Below are 23,314 nucleotides of genomic sequence, written 5' to 3' on the forward strand. Positions count from 1 at the left end.
GTCTACATCATCTGCATATGCTAACAACTGAGTCACACCATTTAATTTTAGTCCTTCGTTAGTTTCTTTTACCTTCCTAACAACATATTCTAAGGCAAAATTAAAGAGCAATGGAGATAATGCATCTCCTTGTTTTAACCCATCATGAATTGTAAATTTGTCAGACACATTAATACCCACACGAATTTTACTTTCTGTTTCACTTGTGCATACTTTTATCATACTAACAAGCTTCTTAGGTATTCCAAACTCGACTAATATATTACTCCCTCTGTCCCATAATTATTGTCCGGTACATTTTTGTTTGTTGTGTCATAATAATTGTCCGATATTCAAAATGTGACATTTGTGTATACAGAAGAAGAACATGAAACACGAGAATGAGTCATACAACTTTATTACTCAAGGATCAGTACAAATTGTGCTTTCCATTTGCCTCTTCGTCTGTTATTCCTGTACTACCATTTTGGCATACCGGACTATAATTATGGGACAGAGGGGGTATATAATTTATGCAAATACTTTTCTTAATAACGTTTTTCTGCTTTACATTTTGTTCAACGATGCGAACTATCGAAATACAGAATTTTATCTTGAATTGATGAAACCAGGCATCAAAGGGTCACAATTGTTACTATCGGATTAACTTTGAAATTACAGTAGACGAGTTATTTGAAATATGAACAAGATATACGCTTGGTGTAGTAATTTAAATTTATTGAAAGTAAAATATTCAAATGTGATACCCAAGTTTCTAACGAGATTGTCTCAGACATCAAGTATCATCTCGTTTTGATATTGCAGAGATTTATTTCAGTCTCGTCTCCAAATTTGAGACTTTTCTTGTCTCATTGCCATCTCTATTTTCAAAAAATCTCTTAATATATAGGCTTAAGTACAGTTTTCCGAACACCCTCTGACAAAGTTATAAAAATAATCGGTGAGGTGCAGAAGTACAATGTACACCCCCCCCCCCCCCCCCAATTGATCTGTCGTGTCGCGTCTCGAAAACAAGACGAGGCAGGAATTGTGGCAGTATTTGGTTTCGGAAAATTCCATTAATTCAAAATGAAAGTTCAGTCATATACTCTTCTGATGCAGATTTATATCTTCGAATCGACGCGATCACTTGTTTACAAAACATGTACTCCTCGTTACACGAAGCGGCATTTGTCAGCAACGTGATTTTCTGAAAGTAAACTTTAGCTCATTCCATCGTTCCACACATTTTAAACAATTTTCATCTCCTTAAAAAGATTTCCAGACATAGGTCAATGAACTAACTAGTAGCAAGCACAATGTAGTAGAATAAGTTTACAATGGATTGAATTCCTATGGTAAGGAAAATAATACTTATAAACAATTTACACTTTTTGCATTGAGCTATTAGAAAATGCTAGGTTCTTTTAACAGTAGCGTCTTGCGTCTGTCAAATTATCTGTCTGTCGAAAATCTTATTATTATCGGGGGGTACAACTAGAATCTTCGATTTAGGGGGTACAGTACACCCTTCAAAAATGTGGGGGCCCTTTACCCCCCCCCCCCCGTTCCTGCGCCACTGGACATTTTACACCCGTCACGTTATACGGGGTCCAGCCCCTTACCATAACTAAAATAACATAACATGTCGTGTAACTAAAATATTAAAATATTCTGACTTCGGTTAAAAGATGAGGCTGTAAATGGGCACTCAGCACACGTAAGGACAAAACACAGGACAACACACGAAATTATACTGGCCATAGGGCCAGACGCCAGAGCCTCGTTAGTCTGCGAAATGCAATCCAGGGTGTACTACGTGGAAATGTGGTTGACAATTGTGTGTACTAAGTGGAAGGTCAACCCTTGTACCCCTAAGTTAAATGAAGCTAAAAAATCACTTTGAAGGTGCTAGATTTTCGAAGATGCGATAAAATGTCTTCTTGGGTAATATTAGGTATGGGAAGAGGGCTATAAAGTTTTCACCGTCTAGATCGGGCGGTACCACCCCTCAGTAATCTACCGATGATAGTATAAAATCGATAATGACAAATTTCCTGGGATACATATATTATCATATTATGTCAAGTTCACATCAGCTGATCACGGCGCTCCCAGTTCTGAACGAACAGTGTTTGATATCGCGACAAACATACTTTGGATATGAATTTATACTAAAATGGCTAGATTTGAAGGTAAATTTACCCTCGTGGAACTATAGGAGTATTTCAATATTTTAGAAGTCAAATTTGTGTGCAAAAGAGCCAGGTCTGGCTCCAAACGAGCTAAATCGGTAACAGTGGTGATTATGTCAGACGTTTTCACTTTTAACAATTGTGATATGATCTTGAATGCTCAGAGTTTAATTATATTTTTTCGCAGGTACTCTGACGTCGAACAGCTTAGTTCCCAGCAACAGAGGAATTGATTCTGGTCTTCTGTAAGTAATCATAAGTACAATAATCGTATTTACGTTAAATTAAACAATACTTGTTTTCATGAATTTACACATTAACACTGTCTAAGAAAAAAATAGAATCAAAGAGTCAATTGAGGTAAAATGAGACATTTCTGTAATCTCGAGGAAAAACATACGTATGTATGTATGGACGAGGTTGATTTTCTTTGCCAAGCATGGTAAGGAAAGTTTTGGTAACAGCACAAAGTCACCTTTTTAATCAGGGACTTAGCAAGGGGTAGGCTTTGGGGGGGGGGGGGGATGAAGACTAGGACGCCATGTACAGAGCTTTAAAAGCTATAAAGCTTTTTAAAGAAGACAGAGTCAGAATATGCAACGGAGAAATTTGCACTTTGCCAGAGATATATTCTCGTAATACCACACTGCTGAATTTTTCTGTTTCAAAAAGTAGTAGTAATGTTACTTTTTAAAATACTGAAATATTCTTCAATATGCTAAATGTGCTAAATTTTTTAATCAGAAATACAAACAAACTACGAATCTATAAACATATATTTTATTTACTCTCTTCATTTTTAATGAGTTTTTCTTTGTTCTTTTGTTTCAAAATTTGTAGGGCTTAGATTAAAAATATCACAAACTATGGAAGAAGAAAGTATCGAAGAAGCCAAAATATCTAACTAAGGTGCTGTTTCTAAGATATGTTTATTTATTTTAATCTGTTTCAATTAATGTAATGTGTAAATCTTCAATGCTGCATTCAAGAAGTAGATTAAATAATATTTAACATTTCAGGGAGCTTGAACCTTTCATCTAACTCACTACAGTATATACGACTCTGCTTTACAATTGTGCATTTCAGCGCCAACAACGTATTTTAGTGTATTTCCTGAAATGATGGAGGTTGCATATTCTTGCCACTGAGACTTAGTGTGCGATATAGTAATGCTATTGGGAGGTAAAGAAATTTGATTTTGCGAAATCGTGACGTTTAATTTATATCTCTTGATATTAAGAAGGTAATGCTAGTTAACGTAAAGCTGAATGAGTGCCGAGATATATTTGCTGAAAGATCAACTTTCACGTTAACCATAATATCTCATATTTCACTACATTATTAACGGACAATAATAATATATTATTAATAAATGTACGCGTCTTGAATAATGCTCTGTACGCAAAGTTGAATTCAGCCAGTCCTTGTCAGAAACAAGAATGCCAGTCACAGATTAAATACCGGTATGAATCTTACCACAGAATACTTAATGGAAACTACTACGCCATCCTACGGTCGCTGATGGAACTACAATGACAAGGCTGCTTATTCACCGAGGGCTGCAGCTTCCTTTAAACTAGGTGTTTTTCCTGTAGAAAAATGTAAAGTGCTCCCCTGTGCTTAGCACCACGCCATGAAGGCGTATAGGTCGTGTGGGAGTAACGCCCCACAATTTGCTATTCTCTGTTTCATTTTTGGCAACCTCAGTGAAGCGGTTAGCACAACGCGCTACGACAGCAGGTATTCCGGGGATCGAATTCCGACCTTCGCATGGGTTATCTGTGTGAGTGTTCCTTCGACAGTTTCATTATATCGTCTCTCAATCCTGATCGTCGCGATTAGCCAAAATGTGGAAGAAAAGCAACGCTAAATAACAAAAATAAAAATGTATTAAATTTCTATCCAGCTCTTCTATCGCGACCATTTATTGAAATCTTAATTTACGCTTGTTCGTGAAATTCCCAAATTTTATATTACGGAAGCGAAAATATCATCTGCAACTTTAAAATTAGATAATCATGTTCCTTGCAATCGCTTTTGGTTTCTATTTGTCTCGTGAGAACGATCTTTGCTTTCCTTTCTTTGGTTATCTTTAAGCACACAATAATGTCAGTGTAATGCAGCGCTTGAAGTGGAAAATGTTAGCTGGGTGGATGTTTGGTCGAGTCTTGGGGTTAGCTGAGGATGGTCCTATTGTTTAACATGATGACAGAGACAAGTGGGGGGCATGCCTTGCAAAAATGTTGCTAGCTGGGAAAATACCAGCCCCTCCCCCCCCCCCCCCCGAACTTGAGCACTGGTATAATGGCGACGATAATAAACGTATAAATGCTGATGAAGACTATTTATCTTACCTAGTATTCAAACTCAAAAGTTATTTTTAGTGTTAAATAATTAATATAGGGTAAGTCCGGGATGGATAATGGTCATACGAGGGAGATCGCCAATGGCTCTCACTTTTTCAAATAAACACCCGGGTTGTAATAACTCCGTCTGCGGCAAGCTTTTTGTTCAAGTAACGAATTCTTTAGCAAGTTCAGTACTTATTGTTTCTGTTGAGAGAAGGGCGTGGAAGTCACGCATTCTTAAGAGATAGGGTGACCATACGTTCCGTTTTGACCGGGACAGTCCCGTTTCACAGCCATGTCCCGGTCGTCCCGTCCATATTATTAAAGAGGCACTATTTGTCCCGTTTTATAAAAGTATATAAATTATCTTGAAACCCAAATGTAAATTTGAGATACATTTCAATCTAAAAGATGCATTGTTTTGTATGTGTTCCGTTATTTTTAGAGCAAAATAAGCGTGCAGTTTCTATACGGAATTGCAAAAAGAAATTAAAGTTCCTGCGTCTTGACACAGAAAATGTGTAGTGTAAAGTTTTCGGGGAGATTTATAAACGCTTGATGAAGAATAAAGCTGCTCTCAAGAAGATTGGTTCTTCTTCTGGTTGATCAGAAAGGACGAGAAATGCTATGTAAGTCATACCGAGATTAAAATAGTTAATCCCTTTTGACAACGGGAGATCATTTCCTTTATTGTTTATAGTGTATCATTTATGCGATCCATTCTTTAATAAATAATAACAATAATTGTATAATTAATTATAAAATGATTATAATAGCATTAGGCCTAACCGATTTTTCAGGAGGGGTGGGAATTGATTGATTGATTTGATTATTTTTACTTCGCCTTTTGTGCCACTTTTGGCTAATTTGCGAAGATGGGGATGAGTGATGATATGATTAAATTGATGAATGGACAGTCACAAACATCTATGCCCAGGCCAGGATTCGAACCCGCCAAGCACTCCGCCACGGGGGCCGACGGGAGGGGTGGGGAGTTGATGTCCTTGAGATGTCTTGTTTTTGGGTCAAAATATTATGGTCACCCTATTAAGAGAGAATAGTTGGAAGTGTCAAATGAAGTTAAGTGAACTTTGTATGTTTAACTTACATTAAGTTCTTTTGTTGTAACTCTTCCCTATCTTCACCAGACACTATCGCCATCTCACCCTTATAAATGGGATAGATGGCCCATCATTTTCTAGGAGAGATGGCCAACCCAAAGATGACGTAACAGTACGGTCTTACATTGAAAAGGCATATTTTCATGCAGATTTGACTTTTTCTTATTAAAATGTTGAGGATTTTTGTAAGAATATATTATGGGCGAGTTTCACTAAATCTCTTTTATGAATAATTTCTTGGCAATTTTTCGTTTTTGTAGAGCACTGAAAGAACTATTGCCATTTATCCCGGATTTTACCGTATTTGAATCTTGGTCCTAACTTCATGTAAACATTTGATCTTACTTTTAACTTGTACGTTTCATTGTGGTGTCTTTCTTTGCAGAGACGAACCCGTTCCTTTGGATCACAGCACGCCACAGCGTCATGGGGTGAGCCGCACGGTGCGCACTTACCACTACACCACGCAGTACGAAGGAGAGAACAAGCCCCTCCAGCCGCTGCCACCCCTGCAGCCGCCCAAAGTGGAGGAACTGGACACCGGGCCCTTCCCCTCAAACCGGGTCACCACCGTCAAGTCCTTCAAGTACGACACCGCAGGGAGAAGCGGGAGGACGTCCCCCTATCCCGACGCCGGCCCTCCAGAGGGGGTACCCCCTCGCTCCCACTCCTCATCCCCCTACCCGCCCCCTCAGCCGGGGAGCAAGGTGACCACCACCGTGAGGACGTACACGTACGGAACCCCCGGAGAGGGTGGGCACCCCGGTGACCTCCCGCGCCACACGCCCCCTAGGCAGTCTGGAAGCACGGTGACCTACCACATCTCCCCCCAACCTTTCCCTGACGTCACCCCCAGCCCCAATCCCCCTCGGTCGCATTCTCCGTCACCCTACACTCAGGCACCCCTGGAACCCTCCACCAGGGTCATCACCTACAAGTACTCGACGCACACGACGGGCCATCCAGGAACCCCTCCGCAGCACCCCCCATCCCATCCCGAGGACGCAGGCCCCCGCCCCTTCCCGGTGCCTCCCAGCAAATCTCCAGGGGGGCCTGGGGGGCCGCCAAAAAGGCTGGATGACCTCATGGCTTCGTTTTCAGACACGGTAAGGATCCTGACTTTTTCATGATAGATACTCATTCTCAATATGTGAATTCAACGTTTTGTTGTGTAGTGGATTCAGATTAGGGCCGATACTACTTTGAACCGATGCTAATACCGATGTCGATATTCTCACCGATTCCCACCGATGCTTGGAAATTGTAATCATTAAAAGTTGTTCAAAATATAGATTAATATTAGATTTGTGTCTAAGCCCCGCTTAAAATGAAAATATTTTTCTTAACATTTCTGCTATGATCTAATTCTACCGTGTAAAGTGGAGAAATCTTACAGCATTTTGATTCCATGGCATTTTTCACGGACAGGATCGGTCCTAATTTCCTTAGCATTTCGCGAGCATAGCCAATCAGAAGCGAACTCTAGGTCACGAGTGCAGATATAATGGCGTCCGAGTGAGATGTAATCTATGTATCACTTCACATTTTTAAAAGCCGATAACTATTCATCCAAGACGAATAAAGTGTCCTTGAAAAAGGTGTTACGTACACAACAATGGCGCTGATTAAATACATAGTTCATAGCGCATATAGTGCGCGTATGTAACTTTAGTTGCTTCAATTTTAAGCACAGGGCACGACCATAGATGGTGTAGGTCGGTGTACCTTTCGTGCTGTATACATTATCTAACGCTTCGCATTGCAATCACAAATGCTAACTAGAATGTTACGTGAAATGCTTCCATGTAAAAATACTGTCTACTATTAAAAATGCTATAAGATTTTTGGAAGCATTTACGTTAGCAAAAATGTTAAACTTAATTGCTTCCGTCTAAACCGATCTAACAATAATTTACAAAAAAAATATTTATGCTTTAAAATATTTGAGAATTACGACAGAATTTTAAATTACATTTTATGTTACCACAAAATTCAGTATTTCTCACACAAAACTGAGGCAAAATTTTTAAAAACTTCGAATTTTGCATAATTTCTAAGATGCATTTTTTTGCTGAGACGATGGAAGACCAAAATGCCTCAGAAGTATCAGAAGGTATCGGTATATAAATTTCCACCTGTACTTATGGATACCGATACCACGGCTCAGCTCTAATTCAGATGTAGGAATATTTCAAGGAAATCCCCTCTTTGGCTAGACGTACACCAGATCTGGCACAACACGACGCGACGCAACACGATGAGTCATATGGTTTGTTAGCTAAAATCTGATTGCAGATTTTGTCAATGTTCGATGTGGATCTAGGTCTGTCTTTTATAATGTGGTAAAGCGTGTTACGATAGATTATAACAGTCTACAGCAGAATCAATGTATCAATGTGTGTGATGTGTATGTAGAAATAATATATATACTGTATATAATGTACAACTTATATGTTTATATGTTTTCAATTAAATCTAATTATATATGTAATGTGGGATCCAGGAGTATTACCGTGCAAATTGTCCATCACCATGTTGGTCTACAATGAATAATTTATTGACTCGGTGACCGAGGGCGCTAAGTGATCGAGTTTCAATCTCTCCAGATAAGTTTTCGGGTTCGAATACCAGTATGAGCAATGGTGTTCTTCCTTTTAATTACCAAGTCCATTTTGCCATGTAAGCCCCCCTGGAACGGAACCAATTTTAAGCAAAATGCAGAGTTTCATTTAGATGACTGTAGATCGGAGGCTAATTGCCCTACACAGACGAATGAAGTACCGCTATACGCGGAATGAACCATAGATTTGGACTACATATAATATATGCACCTTGAGTGTATATGTGGATGCGGGGGGAGGGGAGGAAACAGAAAATTCCAAAAGTTCTGAAGAAAAATGCCCCTCTGTCCCTGGACACAAAGTACAGGACATTGTCAAAATACACATGGAAATGATCGCTGGCATGTCTGGAACAAGAAAATAATTGCACTATTATGATATGAACAATACAATACGACTTGTACCCCCTCAAAAGACATGTCTATGCGCCACTGACTCAGTTTCAAAGGAAGCCGCCGTCTCCCCTTTTTTATGGAAGAACAAGACGTGGAAGAGTCTTTACGGTGTAGTATATGTGTTAGCAATAATATAAATTAAGAAAATCGCAATTCCAGAGAAAAATAGCAACATTATGACGTAAAAACTACGAACATGACAAGGTATATTTTAAAAGATAGGTGGTAAACAAGAGGTTAAGATTGAGTGCCCTTTTATAAATTTCATCTAATCACCATTCATCCTCATCTTCGCCATTAGCCAAAAGTGGCAGAAAAGCGAAGTAATCGTTATTTGATCTCACAAAAAACTTTCCAGAATGTTCACGGGGGTATCGAAAAAAGCAAATTTTTTATGATGCTTTTGGGGTAGAGCGGAAAAGTTGCCTCTATACATAAGTAACTTCTGTTCAAAATTTCACCACCCTAGGATAATGTGTTCTGTTCTGGCAAGGGACGTGAAATTTCAAAAATTTAGTAAAATCGGCAATTTTTTTTTTTAAATTTTTTTTTCAAATTTCACAGCACTTTGCGGTAGTGTGCAAAAGTTGCACCTATGTATGGTTAATTACAGTGCAAAACTTGGCGCCCCATGGACAATATGTTCTGTTCTGGCAAGGAGCCTGAAATTACCCAAAAATCGACAAATACACTGTTTTTTTCATTATTTAACCAACATTTATTAAACATAAACCAGAATTGTCATACACTCGCATACTATTAGATATAAGAATTATGAAATAAGTATTCAAAATTAAAAGTACGAAAATGTGTGTTTTGTAGGTAATAATAATGTAAAATATGTGTCTTTAGGTTTTGTACTGTCTCTTGCACCTAAATTCAGGCATGGCCTTTCTCGATTTCAGAGTGCAGCGAATAAATCCATCCCATTTTTTATGACCACACACTTTCTTTGAGGCCTCCGTAACCAATTTTACTGTTCTTTCCACAGCTTGTGTGTGGCATGGGAACTTTGTAAAAGTCCAGTCAATTGGTATTGATTCTTTCAGCATACTTTTCAAATCTTCTGTAGTCACATCATTCAGTATTGGTGGTGGAGTTACTTCGCTGGACGACCAGTCAATTAGTTCGATATAGTCGTTTGCTTCGAAGTTTATTTTTGGAATATCGAACTTTCTAATCCCAACATGTCCAACCGTCTCACATGATTCTCGTGCTTTTATGACTCTTCGAATGCCAAGGGCTCTGATATGTGTTCTCTTATCAGTCAGCATCGCGAGCAGAATGTTTTCTGGAGATGCGAAGTAAGCATTCCGAGAAATCACTGGGTCGATGACGTTGCGGTTAACTTGATCCAAGTATCTGGATGACTGAATGAAATGGTAAAGATGCCGAGCTCCATCCTTAATTGAATGATGGATTTTGATGCGGAACCAAGATGGCACATACACCCTGATAACGAACTCTACTATGGTACGTAAGTTGTCTGATGGTTCCGTGGTGGAAACATACAGTCTTAATATCCTGTTGGCTGTTGTCAACCAGCGGGACATGTTTAGGGGACCTGGATCGCGCTTAGCAAGACCTGGATGACACATGCCTAAGCTAACGGCGAGGGCAATATCCCTCAGATACTTCTGGTCCTTACTCAAAGTGGATATATCATCTGATGGCAAGGTGCAGTTAACTGGCTCAAATGTTACCACTGGAAGCAGCTCACACGCCTTCAAAGATTTTCCAATGCAACCAGTGTAGGAATTGGGTCCGGAGGTGGGACCATCGAGGGACTCGAACAAGTGGCGGAGAGGCAATTCGTTGAAATGTAGTTGACAAACAGCCCATTGCACAGCTCTCCCGAATAATCATTAATTAGTGGTTAATGATAATCTGGAAAATCTGCTGCTAACATAATTGTTAATAAATCATATTTATATCTAAAAGTATAATGAAAAAACAGTGTATTTGTCGATTTTTGGGTAATTTCAGGCTCCTTGCCAGAACAGAACATATTGTCCGTGGGGCGCCAAATTTTGCACTGTAATTAACCATACATAGGTGCAACTTTTGCACACTACCGCAAAGTGCTGTGAAATTTGAAAAAAATTTCAAAAAAAAAAAAAATTGCCGATTTTACTAAATTTTTGAAATTTCACGTCCCTTGCCAGAACAGAAGACATTATCCTAGGGTGGTGAAATTTTGAACAGAAGTTACTTATGTATAGAGGCAACTTTTCCGCTCTACCCCAAAAGCATCATAAAAAATTTGCTTTTTTCGATCCCCCCTACAGATCAAATATTAAAATTAAATTTACACAACTTGTTCACGAACTTGGTCTTCATATGGAAAATACCTGTTTTCAAAATCCCAAACATGGAATTGTTTTTGAAAGAGGAAGAATTTATGAAAAAAAAATCCAGAAATGGGTTCAAAAGACTTAGTGTATCATCCATGGGCTCAGTTTATTTTACTGTACCATGACGCATATTTCCGTTTCGCACTTAGGTCTAGCCATTCGCCAGGCCAGGACGACATTAATGAGCAATCACACATTCTAATATCTACCCGTAGAAGGGATATTTTTGTTTTTGTGAATTTCGACGGGTGGTATTTCCAAAGATCTGACCCCTTGAGACCCTCAAATCTTGCGAATAGCAGATTTCAGTCAGTTCAACATAAATAACGGCTTACCTTCTCAATATAGGGAAAGCCAAAGGCGCGTTTAAAAAAACCTGAAGTAAGTAAAAATGGTAGAACATGCATTCTAGGCACGATTACGCAAAATAGGCACACTAACCCTCAAAATAGGAATTTATAGGCACTATAAAAATGCGTTTTTGGGCTAGAAACACCATGAAACGAACTTTAAGCATTAAAGTCTACGTTTTCCTGCAAAGGAATTAAAAAGGCAAATATCCGCACCCGTCGAAATTCGCAAAACAAATACCCCTTCTACGGGTAGATATTAGAATGTGTGTTTGCTCATTAATGTCGTCCTGGCCTGGCGAATGGCTAGACCTAAGTGCGAAACGAAAATATGCTACCTTGAGAAAGGTTGCTATCATCCTCCTTGTTTTAATAATTAAACGTGCATTTATTATTTATTTATTTATTTCGATTTGATTATTTGTTTCCTTTTATTAATGACTTTTTTCACCCCGTAGGAGCTGGAGCCACATCACACGACGACCACTCGCTATGTAGTTGATTCGACCTCGCCCCCCAACGCTGCCCACCCTCCGCGCCCCCCGAGGGACAACCGCCCAGAAGAGAACGGCAGCGTCGTTTCTGCAAAGCCTCCTCCCTCCAGCCCTGAAAAGGCGAAGTCGAAGAACCTCGCAGGGCCCCCTGTGTACTACCCCCCGGGGGTGGAACTTTTCGCCAAAAAGGATGAACCAGTCAATGTAAGTATGAGAATACGTGTGGAAAATATGCATTTGGAGATGCAATTGCATTAATGTAAGGGAGCTTTCAGACAGAAGCTACAAAATTCACGGACCCCTTCAGTCTGTAAGCAAGCCTTCACCGCGCTAGCGCAAACAGCTGAGCGAGGCGACACGATGCACAGTATTTGCCAACCCTCCTATACTTTGCCCCGGGAATCACTGAAGCGAGCGAACAAAAGCAAGTCTCTGCACAAGTAGTTACTCGGGAGGGCTCCACCAATGAACATGTGCGAGCAAAAGGGATTGTGTGGAAGGGGGAAAGCAACTGCAGTTGCCAGTCTTTGCTGCAGCTTGTATTGTTTCGCTCCGGCCACTCGTTTTCCTCCACTTCTCTACCGTTATGCGCGTCCTTACTCCAGGAATTCCCGGGATAGAGTATAGTCCCAGGGACACGCAAGCGACGAGCTTGCAGCTTGCAAAATCGTGCGGCATTGTTATAGTACAGTCAGGAACACTTCTGGGTTGTAACAAACCTATTGACTTTCAATAGGACTACTACACCCAGAAGTGTCCGTGACTGTACAAGTTATAGTAGGTTCCGCACCCACCTGTACTGTGCGAAATACAATAAAAATGGTCAAACTTTAAAAGATCGGTTTAATCAATATATATATATATATATGTATGTATATATATATATATATATATATATATATATATATATATATATATATATATATATATATATATATATATATATATATATATATATATATATATATAAGTAGACAATGTACCACAAGGTCGAAGCTAGGTGAAACGCCCTTGAATAATCATGATGCTATTGAATAAGTATTAACAGTGGTGGCGACTAGGGGGTGCGTGGGGGAGGGCAGTTGTCCCCACTTTTTGTCACTTTTGTTCCCGCACTATGCTAAACCTTATGTAGCAGGAAAAGTAAACTGTCATTACCCCCTTGTTTTGGCACCTTGCCCCCCCCCCCTTCCAGTTTTAGAACCCAATCGCCGCCACTGAGTATGAATATGATTGAGTAAACTATATCTTCCAATTATTTTGAGGATAGCAAAGCTCATGCTGCATGCATATACATTTTAATGTTAAAACTACATACAATCCGTACACCTTTACTTTCTCATGAGTTTACAAATGGTTTGCAAGCTGTTCTTAGAAACTGAATTGCTCCGTTAAGTTACTCCCTGTGAAGTTTTCATTCCTATCTAGCATTCTCGTCGAAATCATATTTTCAAAGCTTAACTTTGTTTTTTTCTTTCATTGTAACTTGCCATTATTTCACGCTATTTTCATTTTTCAAAGCAATGTCATGTTCTTATAACGTGACGAAAGAATTGAAAATATAGAGAAGTTACTGTAGAATTTTGAAATTTACACATAAGTTCACGCAAGGAGGCGGTTAATTGCTCATACATGCATATTTGTTACACTCATAATGTCATATTTGCATCATAAGAAACAGTAAGATTTTCCTTCCATATTTACTGCTGGCAAGTAGAGGGTGTCCGAGAAAGAATTCCAAGGTTTTGAATTCAAATTATTTTATTACATTCTGGATCATACGTGTCTGTAATGTATTTTATTGAAGTACAATGTTCAAATTTTCGTTACCTTTAGTGTAATTCAGTGTGCGCACCATTTACAGCCAAAGCGATAACACACTACAATCCACACTTGTGTAAGCATATAGCTATAGAAATTGTATCCATGGTTGTGGTTATTCTTTGAGGCGCAGTTGGTCAAGCGACTGAATATTTTCTTGATGCACTGCTTTACGTAGCCCCCAAAGAAAATATCCATTGGCGCCAAATCGGGACTTCGCAGTGGCCAAGGAATGGGACCTATACTGGCTATCCATTTTCTGTGAATCGGTTTCACTTAGTTCTGTGAACACTTTTGTGTGTACAGCTATGTGAGGCTGCTGCTCTCTGGCGAGGAATGTGTGAAGTAAAACTTGCATGTTGTCGCTTACAAATAAATTAACATAGCCTACTCGTGTTGCAAACCCATGAGTTCCTTTTCGGACACGCTGCATGTGTAAGGAATTGACAATTTAATTTACATTAAATTAATGTAATTTCCATTAACGCAATATCTGATTTCAGTACATTTTATTATGTCTTCCTCTTCCAGGCCAAACTAAAGGATGACGGGAAGGGTAAGAACGATGGAAAAGGGGGAGCTGGAGGAGCAGCCGTGGTGCCCGTCTGTCTACCCGTCTGTTGTGCCATGCCTTGTGTCATCATGTAAATAAGAAGGCTCCAACTTGTTGCCATCAGGATAAGTCGCAACCAGACTGGCTGAAAGCAAACTCACGCTTCACGGTGGAGGCCAGCAACTGACCTTTTACGTTTTTCCCCTTTGTAGGGAGAGAGATTCTGACGATTGCTTGAGAGAAAGATTGCAAAGCTGAATCTGCCAGACAATTCCGGGACTCACAAACCAACATAATGGGGGAAGAACAGTAGAAAATTACAGTGCATTAACATCTAAAACAAAAAAATCCTTTGTTATACAGTTTATAAGAAAGATCTGTGTAATAAAATCGCCACACCCGAAGTACACACAAATAACTGGCGGTTCCTTCCAAGGAAGTTACAATTCTGATCATTTGAAAAGGTGAACATAGCCTATTAAAATCTGAGTTTTAATTAAGATATCAATGTGTCTTTGCAATTGTTGCTGTTTTCTTATCAATCTCATCGTGTAAGTCATCATTTATCTTTATCGATACAGCGGAAAACTGAAGCACAATACAATTGTTTTGACCATTAAATCTGTTGTTGAAGTTACCCTTCGTTCTGTTTGCTCTGGCCAAATTAGTTAAAGTATTTTTAATAAGTACTTGCTCGTAAACTTTAATAACAGAATAAAGGCACTCTTGATATACATGCATGAGCAACATACATTAATATTTATTGGTGTTTGTTGTCTGTGTATTGCATTATTTCCTCCAAAACTGAACATTTTTCCTGTAGGATGGATGGATATGTAGTGATAAATTACACTGGGGAACAGTGAAATTGCGGCACAGTGTTTGAGAGCTAATTTAGGGCAATTTCATGCTGCTGAATAATGATATAGTAATATATTTCCTGAATTGGCTCTAATTTATGAAATAAATGCAACTAAACCAAAATGGCGGAAACATAAGACATACATATAAATGAACTTCCAACAACAATTTAATATTTCTTTTTGTGATTACAATCATTATTATAAAAATAAATTTATATAGGCCTATGATCATAATAATTAAGAAAATATGTACACAATGAAGTAACAAACTATATGAAACGTTTTCTATACGATTTCCTGCTGTATTGCTTTTTAGGACAATCCCTCTGTAAGCTCCAACAGTGGCCGGCCATCATGTGGCGATCCCACCGTCCCTGGTACCTTTCTTCGATTATCTTTTTATCCTGATGGAACCTTTCTCCCCGTTCTTCACTAAAACCACCAAGGTTCTCAGGAAATCTGTCAATGTGGCTATGTAGAAAATGTATCTTCACACTCATATTAGCTCCCAATTTCTCAAAATTTTTCAACATATTTCCAACTATATCGGGGTACTTTTCTGCTCTGTGATTCCCAAAAAAGTTTTTGACGATGGACACAAAGCTCAGCCAGGCCTCAGATTCAATGTAAGACATGTAAGTTGTAAAATTGGCATCATTTATAAGTGTACGAATTTGTGGTGGTCCGTCAAAGATTCCTGCATTCAATTTTACAATACTTAGTCCTGGAAAAGTGTGGCATATATATTTGAAACAATCACCACTTGTATGTAAGGCCTTGACAAACTGTTTTATCAACCCAAGTTTAATATGCAGTGGCGGAAGGATTATTTTGTCCCTATCTATCAGCGGTTCATGAATGATATTAGCTTTTCCCACTAATATTTTCCCTTGGGGGCCAAACTTCTATCGTCCAATGCTTTTCTCTAGCACGACTATCCCACAAACATAGGAAACAGGGATACTTTGTGTACCCACTTTGCTGTCCTAGTAAAAAATTCACCATCTTCAAATCCACACACACGAGCCACTTATGTTCAGCATATTCATTTTTTTTTCTAAAACCATTTTTATGTTTTGGTATTCTTCCTTAAGCTTTGTTGACTGTCGGATATATTGCCTAGCAATGCTTCATAAGTTGCCTAGCAACAATGTACAAATAAATAAATAAGTTTCTTAATGGGAATTTCAGCTCATTATCAAATTTTGATATTACAGAGAAAACCGTAGAGTAATTTTACCTCCTACATTTTCCATGGTGTGTTTATTTTTATAACTGGAGTCAATTCAACTGAACCAATCATACAATTGGCAATCACAGCTGTTTTTTGTGCTGAAACTGTTATTAAACTTTATGCCGCAAAATAAAATCTTTTTTTTGTTCCCCAGTGTTATCAAAGGCGATTTTACTAATTGAATGTTAAACCGTGCTATGTGTCCAACTCTATTGCTGTAGGATGATATGCATCTGTATGAGTGTGCGACAGAAAAAAGAAGAGTTCTTACTTGATCCGTGAATGAGTAATTTTCATTTAATATTATGCACTGAAGAGCAATACAACACATGTTTCTGAATGTTGTTTGAGGCGCTTGTGAAACATAAACAAAGAATATTGCAGAAAATGTCTCAGTTACAATATTTTGCTTTAATTGCTTTTATGACTGGTCAACGTTTCTCCGACTAACTATGTAACTTGTAAATATTTCTATTTTGTAAGTAATACGTTGATATATTTTGTAACTATAATATAAATATCCGTGGTACTATGAGGGAAGAAACATATACCAAGTGATCTAACGTGACTTACCGCATTGAGAAGAAAAATACATAATTTAAAGGATTCCTAACTAACCTGTTAAATTTATCAAACAACATAAAGTGGAGTTTGTTACTGAAGGCTTATAACAGAACATTAAAGTGTTGGATTTTAGAACAATTTATTGAAGCTAACGTGCATAAAAAGAGTGTATTAAATTTTTAAATAATTTAAATAAAGTGAAATATTTTGACAAATGATGTTTGTTTTACCCTATTCTTTCAAGTAGAGTTGATATTTTCACACTTTTATTTACCTTAATGTCATGTATCCACTTTTCTAATTGCTTTTACATAGGAACAAATTATTCTTAGTTTTATTGAAGCTATTTATACTACGCTCAATTCTTAGTTCTCCATTATCACATTCAACATTTCCAGTTTTCAATATCTTCGAACTGACCATAACAAACAAAGGGATTCGTCATTGTATTTTTTCAAAAGGATTTATATAGAACAATAAAAATATATATGAATCAGCAGTTTGAAGAAGGGAACAAATCCAAAAAGCTGATTGTTGGGAAATTAAAAAAAACTGCCTATTGTCGTTACTGTTCATTATGGCTGAATCAAAATCGTATAAGAAATCCGTTACATATACCTACTATCCTAATGCGTAGTATTTTTGGTATTGGACTTTAATAGAAAGGAATATGAGGATTATAAAAGTAAGGATTCATTCCCTTCTTCAAACTGATGAGATGCGCATTAGGTATTATGCATATAAATGCTGGATTGAATAAAGAAACAAATATTTATTTGTCACAAAATATCATAGAAATGTTAAGTAGCATACATTATGTTGTGATTTTAACATTGAGGAATCTTGAACTATTGAATACAGTCTCCAAACGTACACAGAAAACTATTGCTCCCCTTCACTCAGACCATCATCCTCCATTGTCGCAGTCGTTCGCCTTGTCAACACCTCTTCATAAAATGGTTTGTATTCATCGGGAATGTACGTGACTATCTTTTCTACATCCTGTATCTTCTTGTGATTAATGGGGATGTGTCCATCATACGCTACATCAGTTGGAATCTGGACTACTGCTGAGTTTGGCTTTCGCAGCAGGAAAGTGTGTTTCACTAGGCCATCGATATACTCAGATGTCGTCAAATAACCTCTTGGTAAGGAGTATTCCACTTGCCTGTATTTAGATATCATAAATGATGTGGTCTTGTCAAGGGACTTTGCTGTTTTTTTGTAGAACTGCGGCCACCAGTTCTTAAAGTCAATGACACTTTCGGCAGATATCTGAGTAACGTTAAAACCTGACTTCTTAGATGTTTTAATCAACTCAATGTACTGTTCTGGTGCATAAATTCTGTCCATTTTTCTGATTTTTCTCTTGGCAGTCCCGAAGTTACGGTCACATTGCAAGAATGAATGACCCTGCACAGGGAAGTACTGATAGATCTTACGAAATCGTCCTGTGGCAACCAATGCCAGGAAAAACCGTACTAATGTATTATTACGGTTTTGGCCTCCGCAGGCATCACTGCAAACGTGAAGTTCTTTGACTACAGGGCTCATATTTTGTATTTTTAACCATAACATACTACAAACTTCATCAGGACCGCGTTTAGCTTCACCTTATTAGTTTTCAGGTCATGAATGCAAAACACGTGTAACCAAAGTTTCCGGAGGTAAAACATTTCTTGTACCGGTATTTTCGGTAATGGAAGATTTTGCATCAAGTCAAAAACAATCGCTCCAACCTCAGGGTCATTAGCACATAGATTCTTGACTTATTGCTGTTTCTAATAAAACTTGTTGGCTCTGTGAAGATGAACAATCTTTTCGGCGACAGCAGCACGTTTTGCATTATCATTGAGATGCGGACTTTTAATTTTTGTAGTTAGCTCTTCGCAAGTGCTACACACATCTATTTGGGGACGTCCAAATCTGTAAGCATGATTTTCATTACAATATTTTCTGTAAAAATCGTATTTTACTAGCTTGGCCAGAGTTGGGTGTTTTTTACAGAAGAGCTCATACAAGGTTGTAATATTTAGGTCAGCACTCAAATATTTTATTTTTCTGTTACTGTAGTTTGTTTCGTGTAAAGGTAATTCTTTAATATGTTCATCGATCATTGCACGAAAATCATCAGGGATGGCATTTCCTCGGTGACCATGCTTCCCTCTATTATCAACGACCAGTTTACCTGACGTAATCAATTAAGTTAACCTAAACAGTGCTTTATTTGTGATACCGTACAAAATTGAAAATGCCTTTTTACACATAGGTACACGTTCAGTGCCTTTCATTATGTGGTAAACAAAAATGCTATCACGCTTAAGTGGAACTGCACTTTTCGAACTCCTACGTGATGGTGATTTACGATCAATGAGTCCCATTAAAAATGTGTCTTGCTCATTTTTCGTTTGAAACCCTCGCAAAGTATTCAAACAGTGTTCCTTGTCATTTACACTGAATTTCTTACTACATTTCTTCTTATAAGAGCAATCCCCATCTCTATTTGACTTTGCAAGCACTGTCTTTCCAGTTCTAATACTTACATACTCTTCACCTCGAAGTATTTTGTTTTTCTGCACTACATAACTATACGTTTCTGGGCGCCGAACACCTTTCCTCTTCTTTTTAGGCGTAAGAACAACATCGCTGTCCGATGAACTAGCAGACATTCCAATAAGTTGCAAACACTTCACAATCGTTTAGATTACTCTTTTAGACCATCACAGATTGTAACTCAGATACTAATTGCACGTTAACCTTGGTAAACACAACAGAAATGTACAATAATATACACAAGGTTCAACAAGGTCTTGCATACCATCGCAACTTGTAACAGCTGTTAGCAAGTGCGATCTCAGCGCCACTAGTGGGAAACGGATGAATCAGTTTGAAGAAGGAAACAAAACCTGGATTCATTCCCTTCTTCAAACGTACGAATATTTTCAAGGGCAATTGCACCATCAAGTGTGTGGTTTTCGGTCCCTTTCTCTAACATCATAGATGCGGGTATATGTTAAGACACGTTTGGAGCAAAAAAACGAATTTCGATTTTTTGGCGCTTGTTCCCTTCTTCAAACTGCTGATTCATATATGTTATGGGCAGGGCCCTCGGATGCATGAAAAGACACGGAAAATGAATGACAACAAAAAGATATATTTCATTTCAGTAACAGTAGTTATGAAATTATTGGAAAGGTGTTGCAGAAACATGATAACTATAACTTTAAACTGAAGGAGTGTTTTTTTAGGGGGAAACACTATTATTGGAGAAATATGCCTCGTTTGCCCTCCCCTGGAAAAAATACCTTGCTCGCACCTCCTTGGGAAAATTTCCTGCGGACGTCTATGTTTGCATGGGTCATATGCACATCAAAATATAATGTGTGTAAAATCTGCACATTATATTTAGAACGTTTCACCGTATCATATGTTAGCATACTCTGTGCCGCTCCCAGAAATTTATTCTAGATCCATGTATGTCCGGATGTTGCTGATTTGCTTCCAAACTGAAATTTGAGTCTAGAAGATGAAAGCGTGGTTTTCAAGAAATCACTGCATCTGTCGCAAAAACCCTTGGAATAATCATCCTCAATACATTGGTCAGTATGATTAAATAATTTAGAAAAATTTCGGGAGGGGCTTGAGCCCAACCTGCCTTAGATGACCCTGAAGGAAAAGGGGACGGCAAAATATAGACATTTTAATATGAAAACTGTTTCGTCGTAAATACGTATGTTTGAAAACTAACTAAAGACTATGTAATTAACTTACATAATATGGTGATATGCACTGCACAGGGACGGCGCGACGGGTGGGCAAACGCCCACCCAAACAAATTCAAGACGTAATTGTTTAGGAAAATATGAATGCTTCAATAAGAAAAGTATATTCTTGTCTTGACTCCGTGCACATTTTTGGACAATCGTTAGAAAATTACTATATTGATGAATAATACCTGTCAAATGTATATCTTATTTAAAACTTGAAACATGATCTAGTTAATACTACTGTGGCTAGAAGTAGTGCAATATCTGGCTATAGCCAAAGTGCACGTTTTACGAGGTGGAGAGTACAAAATCGTACAGAATGGAACAAATATATTAAAACAACCAAACACGTAAATAAAAACACGTTACTTCCTTATCCTAGCGTTTTGGGTAATTGATGTTTTATTTCGATAGTATGATAATAATCGGAGGGTGGAAACTTCATATAAACATTTGGGGGAGGGTGCAAGATTGACAACAATATTTTTTTAAAATGTAAAATACCTTACTTCTTGAGGAATTTGAAGAGCAGAAAGTGCTTTGCTCCCTAAAGTCGACGCTTATCGCGATAATTGTAAATAAATGGAACTTTTTCCAATGGTTTTAAAGCGCTATGAACAAGAGAAAAATTGCTACGTAAATACCACGATTAAATTTGATGAATTTTTTTGGACTCAATTACTCTCCACAATATGTGTAAAAATATTTATTTTCCCAAGCGCTATGCATGTTTCTATTGAACCCTATTGAGCATCTCTTTTTCTGCATTGGCCAGATGAAGATTTACTTCAGTAAATGATCGCTTCGTTAATGGCATCGATATTCATTTTGCGCAAATTCCTTTATTTTTACCATTTAGCCTACAGTGATATCTTCTGTGGAAATTCCCGTTTTTATCTTGGGCAAGTTTAATGCAGAATGAACAAGAAAAATGTTTGTTACTTGTGTGTTTTAAAATTTTTCCAATAAGACATTAATTAAATGCAAAGAATCATATGCACTTATCAATTTGCAAAACCCCCGTGAGCCAAGTAAAAGGACCATTCAATAACCTTCATCCAGGAAGCAGCATGCTTTCCAGTTAGAAATTCATAATATTGTTGACTTGTAATAGTGGCAAATAAAGAAGGGCAGTTGAAACTTGCGCAACTGTAAAAGTCGAATTTTGGCATAACTTGCTTTTCTCATTTAAAACGCCAAAATTACATTTAGTTTTTGTTTTAAGTAATGGGGACTGGACCTACAGTTTAAAGTGGAATCTAAACCACTATGTGTCTCCACCCGGTATGCTAAAATTACGATTGAAATATTTTTCCTGCTCGGCGGCTTCCCAGAACTTTGAGGGGTCAAGACAGCCACATAGCCAGGGGGAGGGCTACGGGGACCGAAGTCCCCTACCGAAATCCTAGAAATATCTATTGTAAATAGTGTATAGTAGTAATTAATTTTACTTCCTTAGCAGGATTAAACATCTTTGTAATAAGTTGAAATATAGTGAGAACTTTATCTTCAGGGCTTCTACCCTCCCAACTTTTTCGACTTTAGATAGCAGCTGTAGATAAAGGATGAGCCCCCCTCCCCTTCGAAATAAAATCCTGGCTACGGGCCTGGACCAAAACCTACCAAGTGGTTTTTCAATAGGTGACGGCATCGAGTCCCTTCGCCACCTTTTTCTAGAGTGGAGTGATTAGAGAGAATTCAGATGAGAAATTTGATTAGAAGAATTTGTGAAAAGATATTGCGCACGCGCGCGTGTGTGTGTGGGAAAGTGAGAAGGGAGAAAGCAGAGGAGAAAGGTAAGTATAGAAAAAATAAGATAATGTACACCAGCAAAAGGAAATGGGGAAAGAAATACAAACGAAGTCAGGGGAGGAAAGAGAGAGAGAGAGAGAGAGAGAGAGAGAGAGAGAGAGAGATAATGCATGTGAAACTCATCTATACTTTATATCTGCTCGCCCTAATTTATCAATATATGGGACCTGCCCACCCGGTCAAAATTATCTGGCGCCGGCCCTGGACAATTGGAAATCATTGATATTTTACCGATGAATGGATCTTCTTCAGTACATTATTATTTCAAATAACATTTTGTAAAAGTTTACACACGTATGATTAAAGTTCGCCATATTAATAAACATAGCTTTCAAAATTTATCCTGAAAGAGCGCATTAGTTCTAGAGAAGAAACTCCAATATTTTATTAAGAAAATGTGAATATGGCACATTGTTGACATTGAACGTGAAATAATTCCCGCTCAATAATGTCATACTTCATAGCAATATTAGAGAAGGTGTATTGTTTCAGTAATTCTATGCTGATAAAGATTGCTTTATAATTAGGACCCATGTTACTTTAAACATAAACTTTTTAATAAGAAGTTACCTAATTCTTACATCCGTCGTGTGGCGCGTTGTGTAAGCGTTCTGATGCAATAAACAATTAAAAACAATTTAATTGCATGTGTCTCGTAATATTTTAACACTGAAATCGTTTCTGACCTCTATTTATTAACTTTTATCTGGAAGAAAATGTTTAGCATAACCTGTTACCTGAACAAGTGGTAAAATACAAAATTGTGACGCTCTAGAAAGTTGTGAATGAAATAGTTGAAAGCGGTAAAATAATTGCTTTAAAAGGATTTGCACTATCTTTTAA

General features: G+C 37.9%; 1 protein-coding gene across 2 annotated transcripts in view; it reads left to right on the plus strand.

The window, feature by feature from the left end:
• Positions 1–17,096, plus strand: part of LOC146000506 (uncharacterized) — a 117,541-nt gene extending 100,445 nt beyond the window's left edge. For both annotated transcript variants that reach the window (XM_083138237.1, XM_083138238.1), the window contains 4 exons: positions 2,362–2,419; positions 6,029–6,749; positions 11,822–12,061; positions 14,210–17,096. In XM_083138237.1, the coding sequence (XP_082994363.1) occupies positions 2,362–2,419; positions 6,029–6,749; positions 11,822–12,061; positions 14,210–14,326 (1,136 nt within the window). In that variant the 3' untranslated portion in view covers positions 14,327–17,096. The remainder of the gene's footprint in view (positions 1–2,361; positions 2,420–6,028; positions 6,750–11,821; positions 12,062–14,209) is intronic.
• The last annotated feature ends 6,218 nt before the right edge of the window (positions 17,097–23,314 follow it).

The sequence above is a fragment of the Lepisma saccharinum genome, chromosome 16, assembly GCF_977018435.1.
Source record: "Lepisma saccharinum chromosome 16, izLepSacc3.1, whole genome shotgun sequence".
NCBI lineage: Eukaryota > Metazoa > Arthropoda > Insecta > Zygentoma > Lepismatidae > Lepisma > Lepisma saccharinum.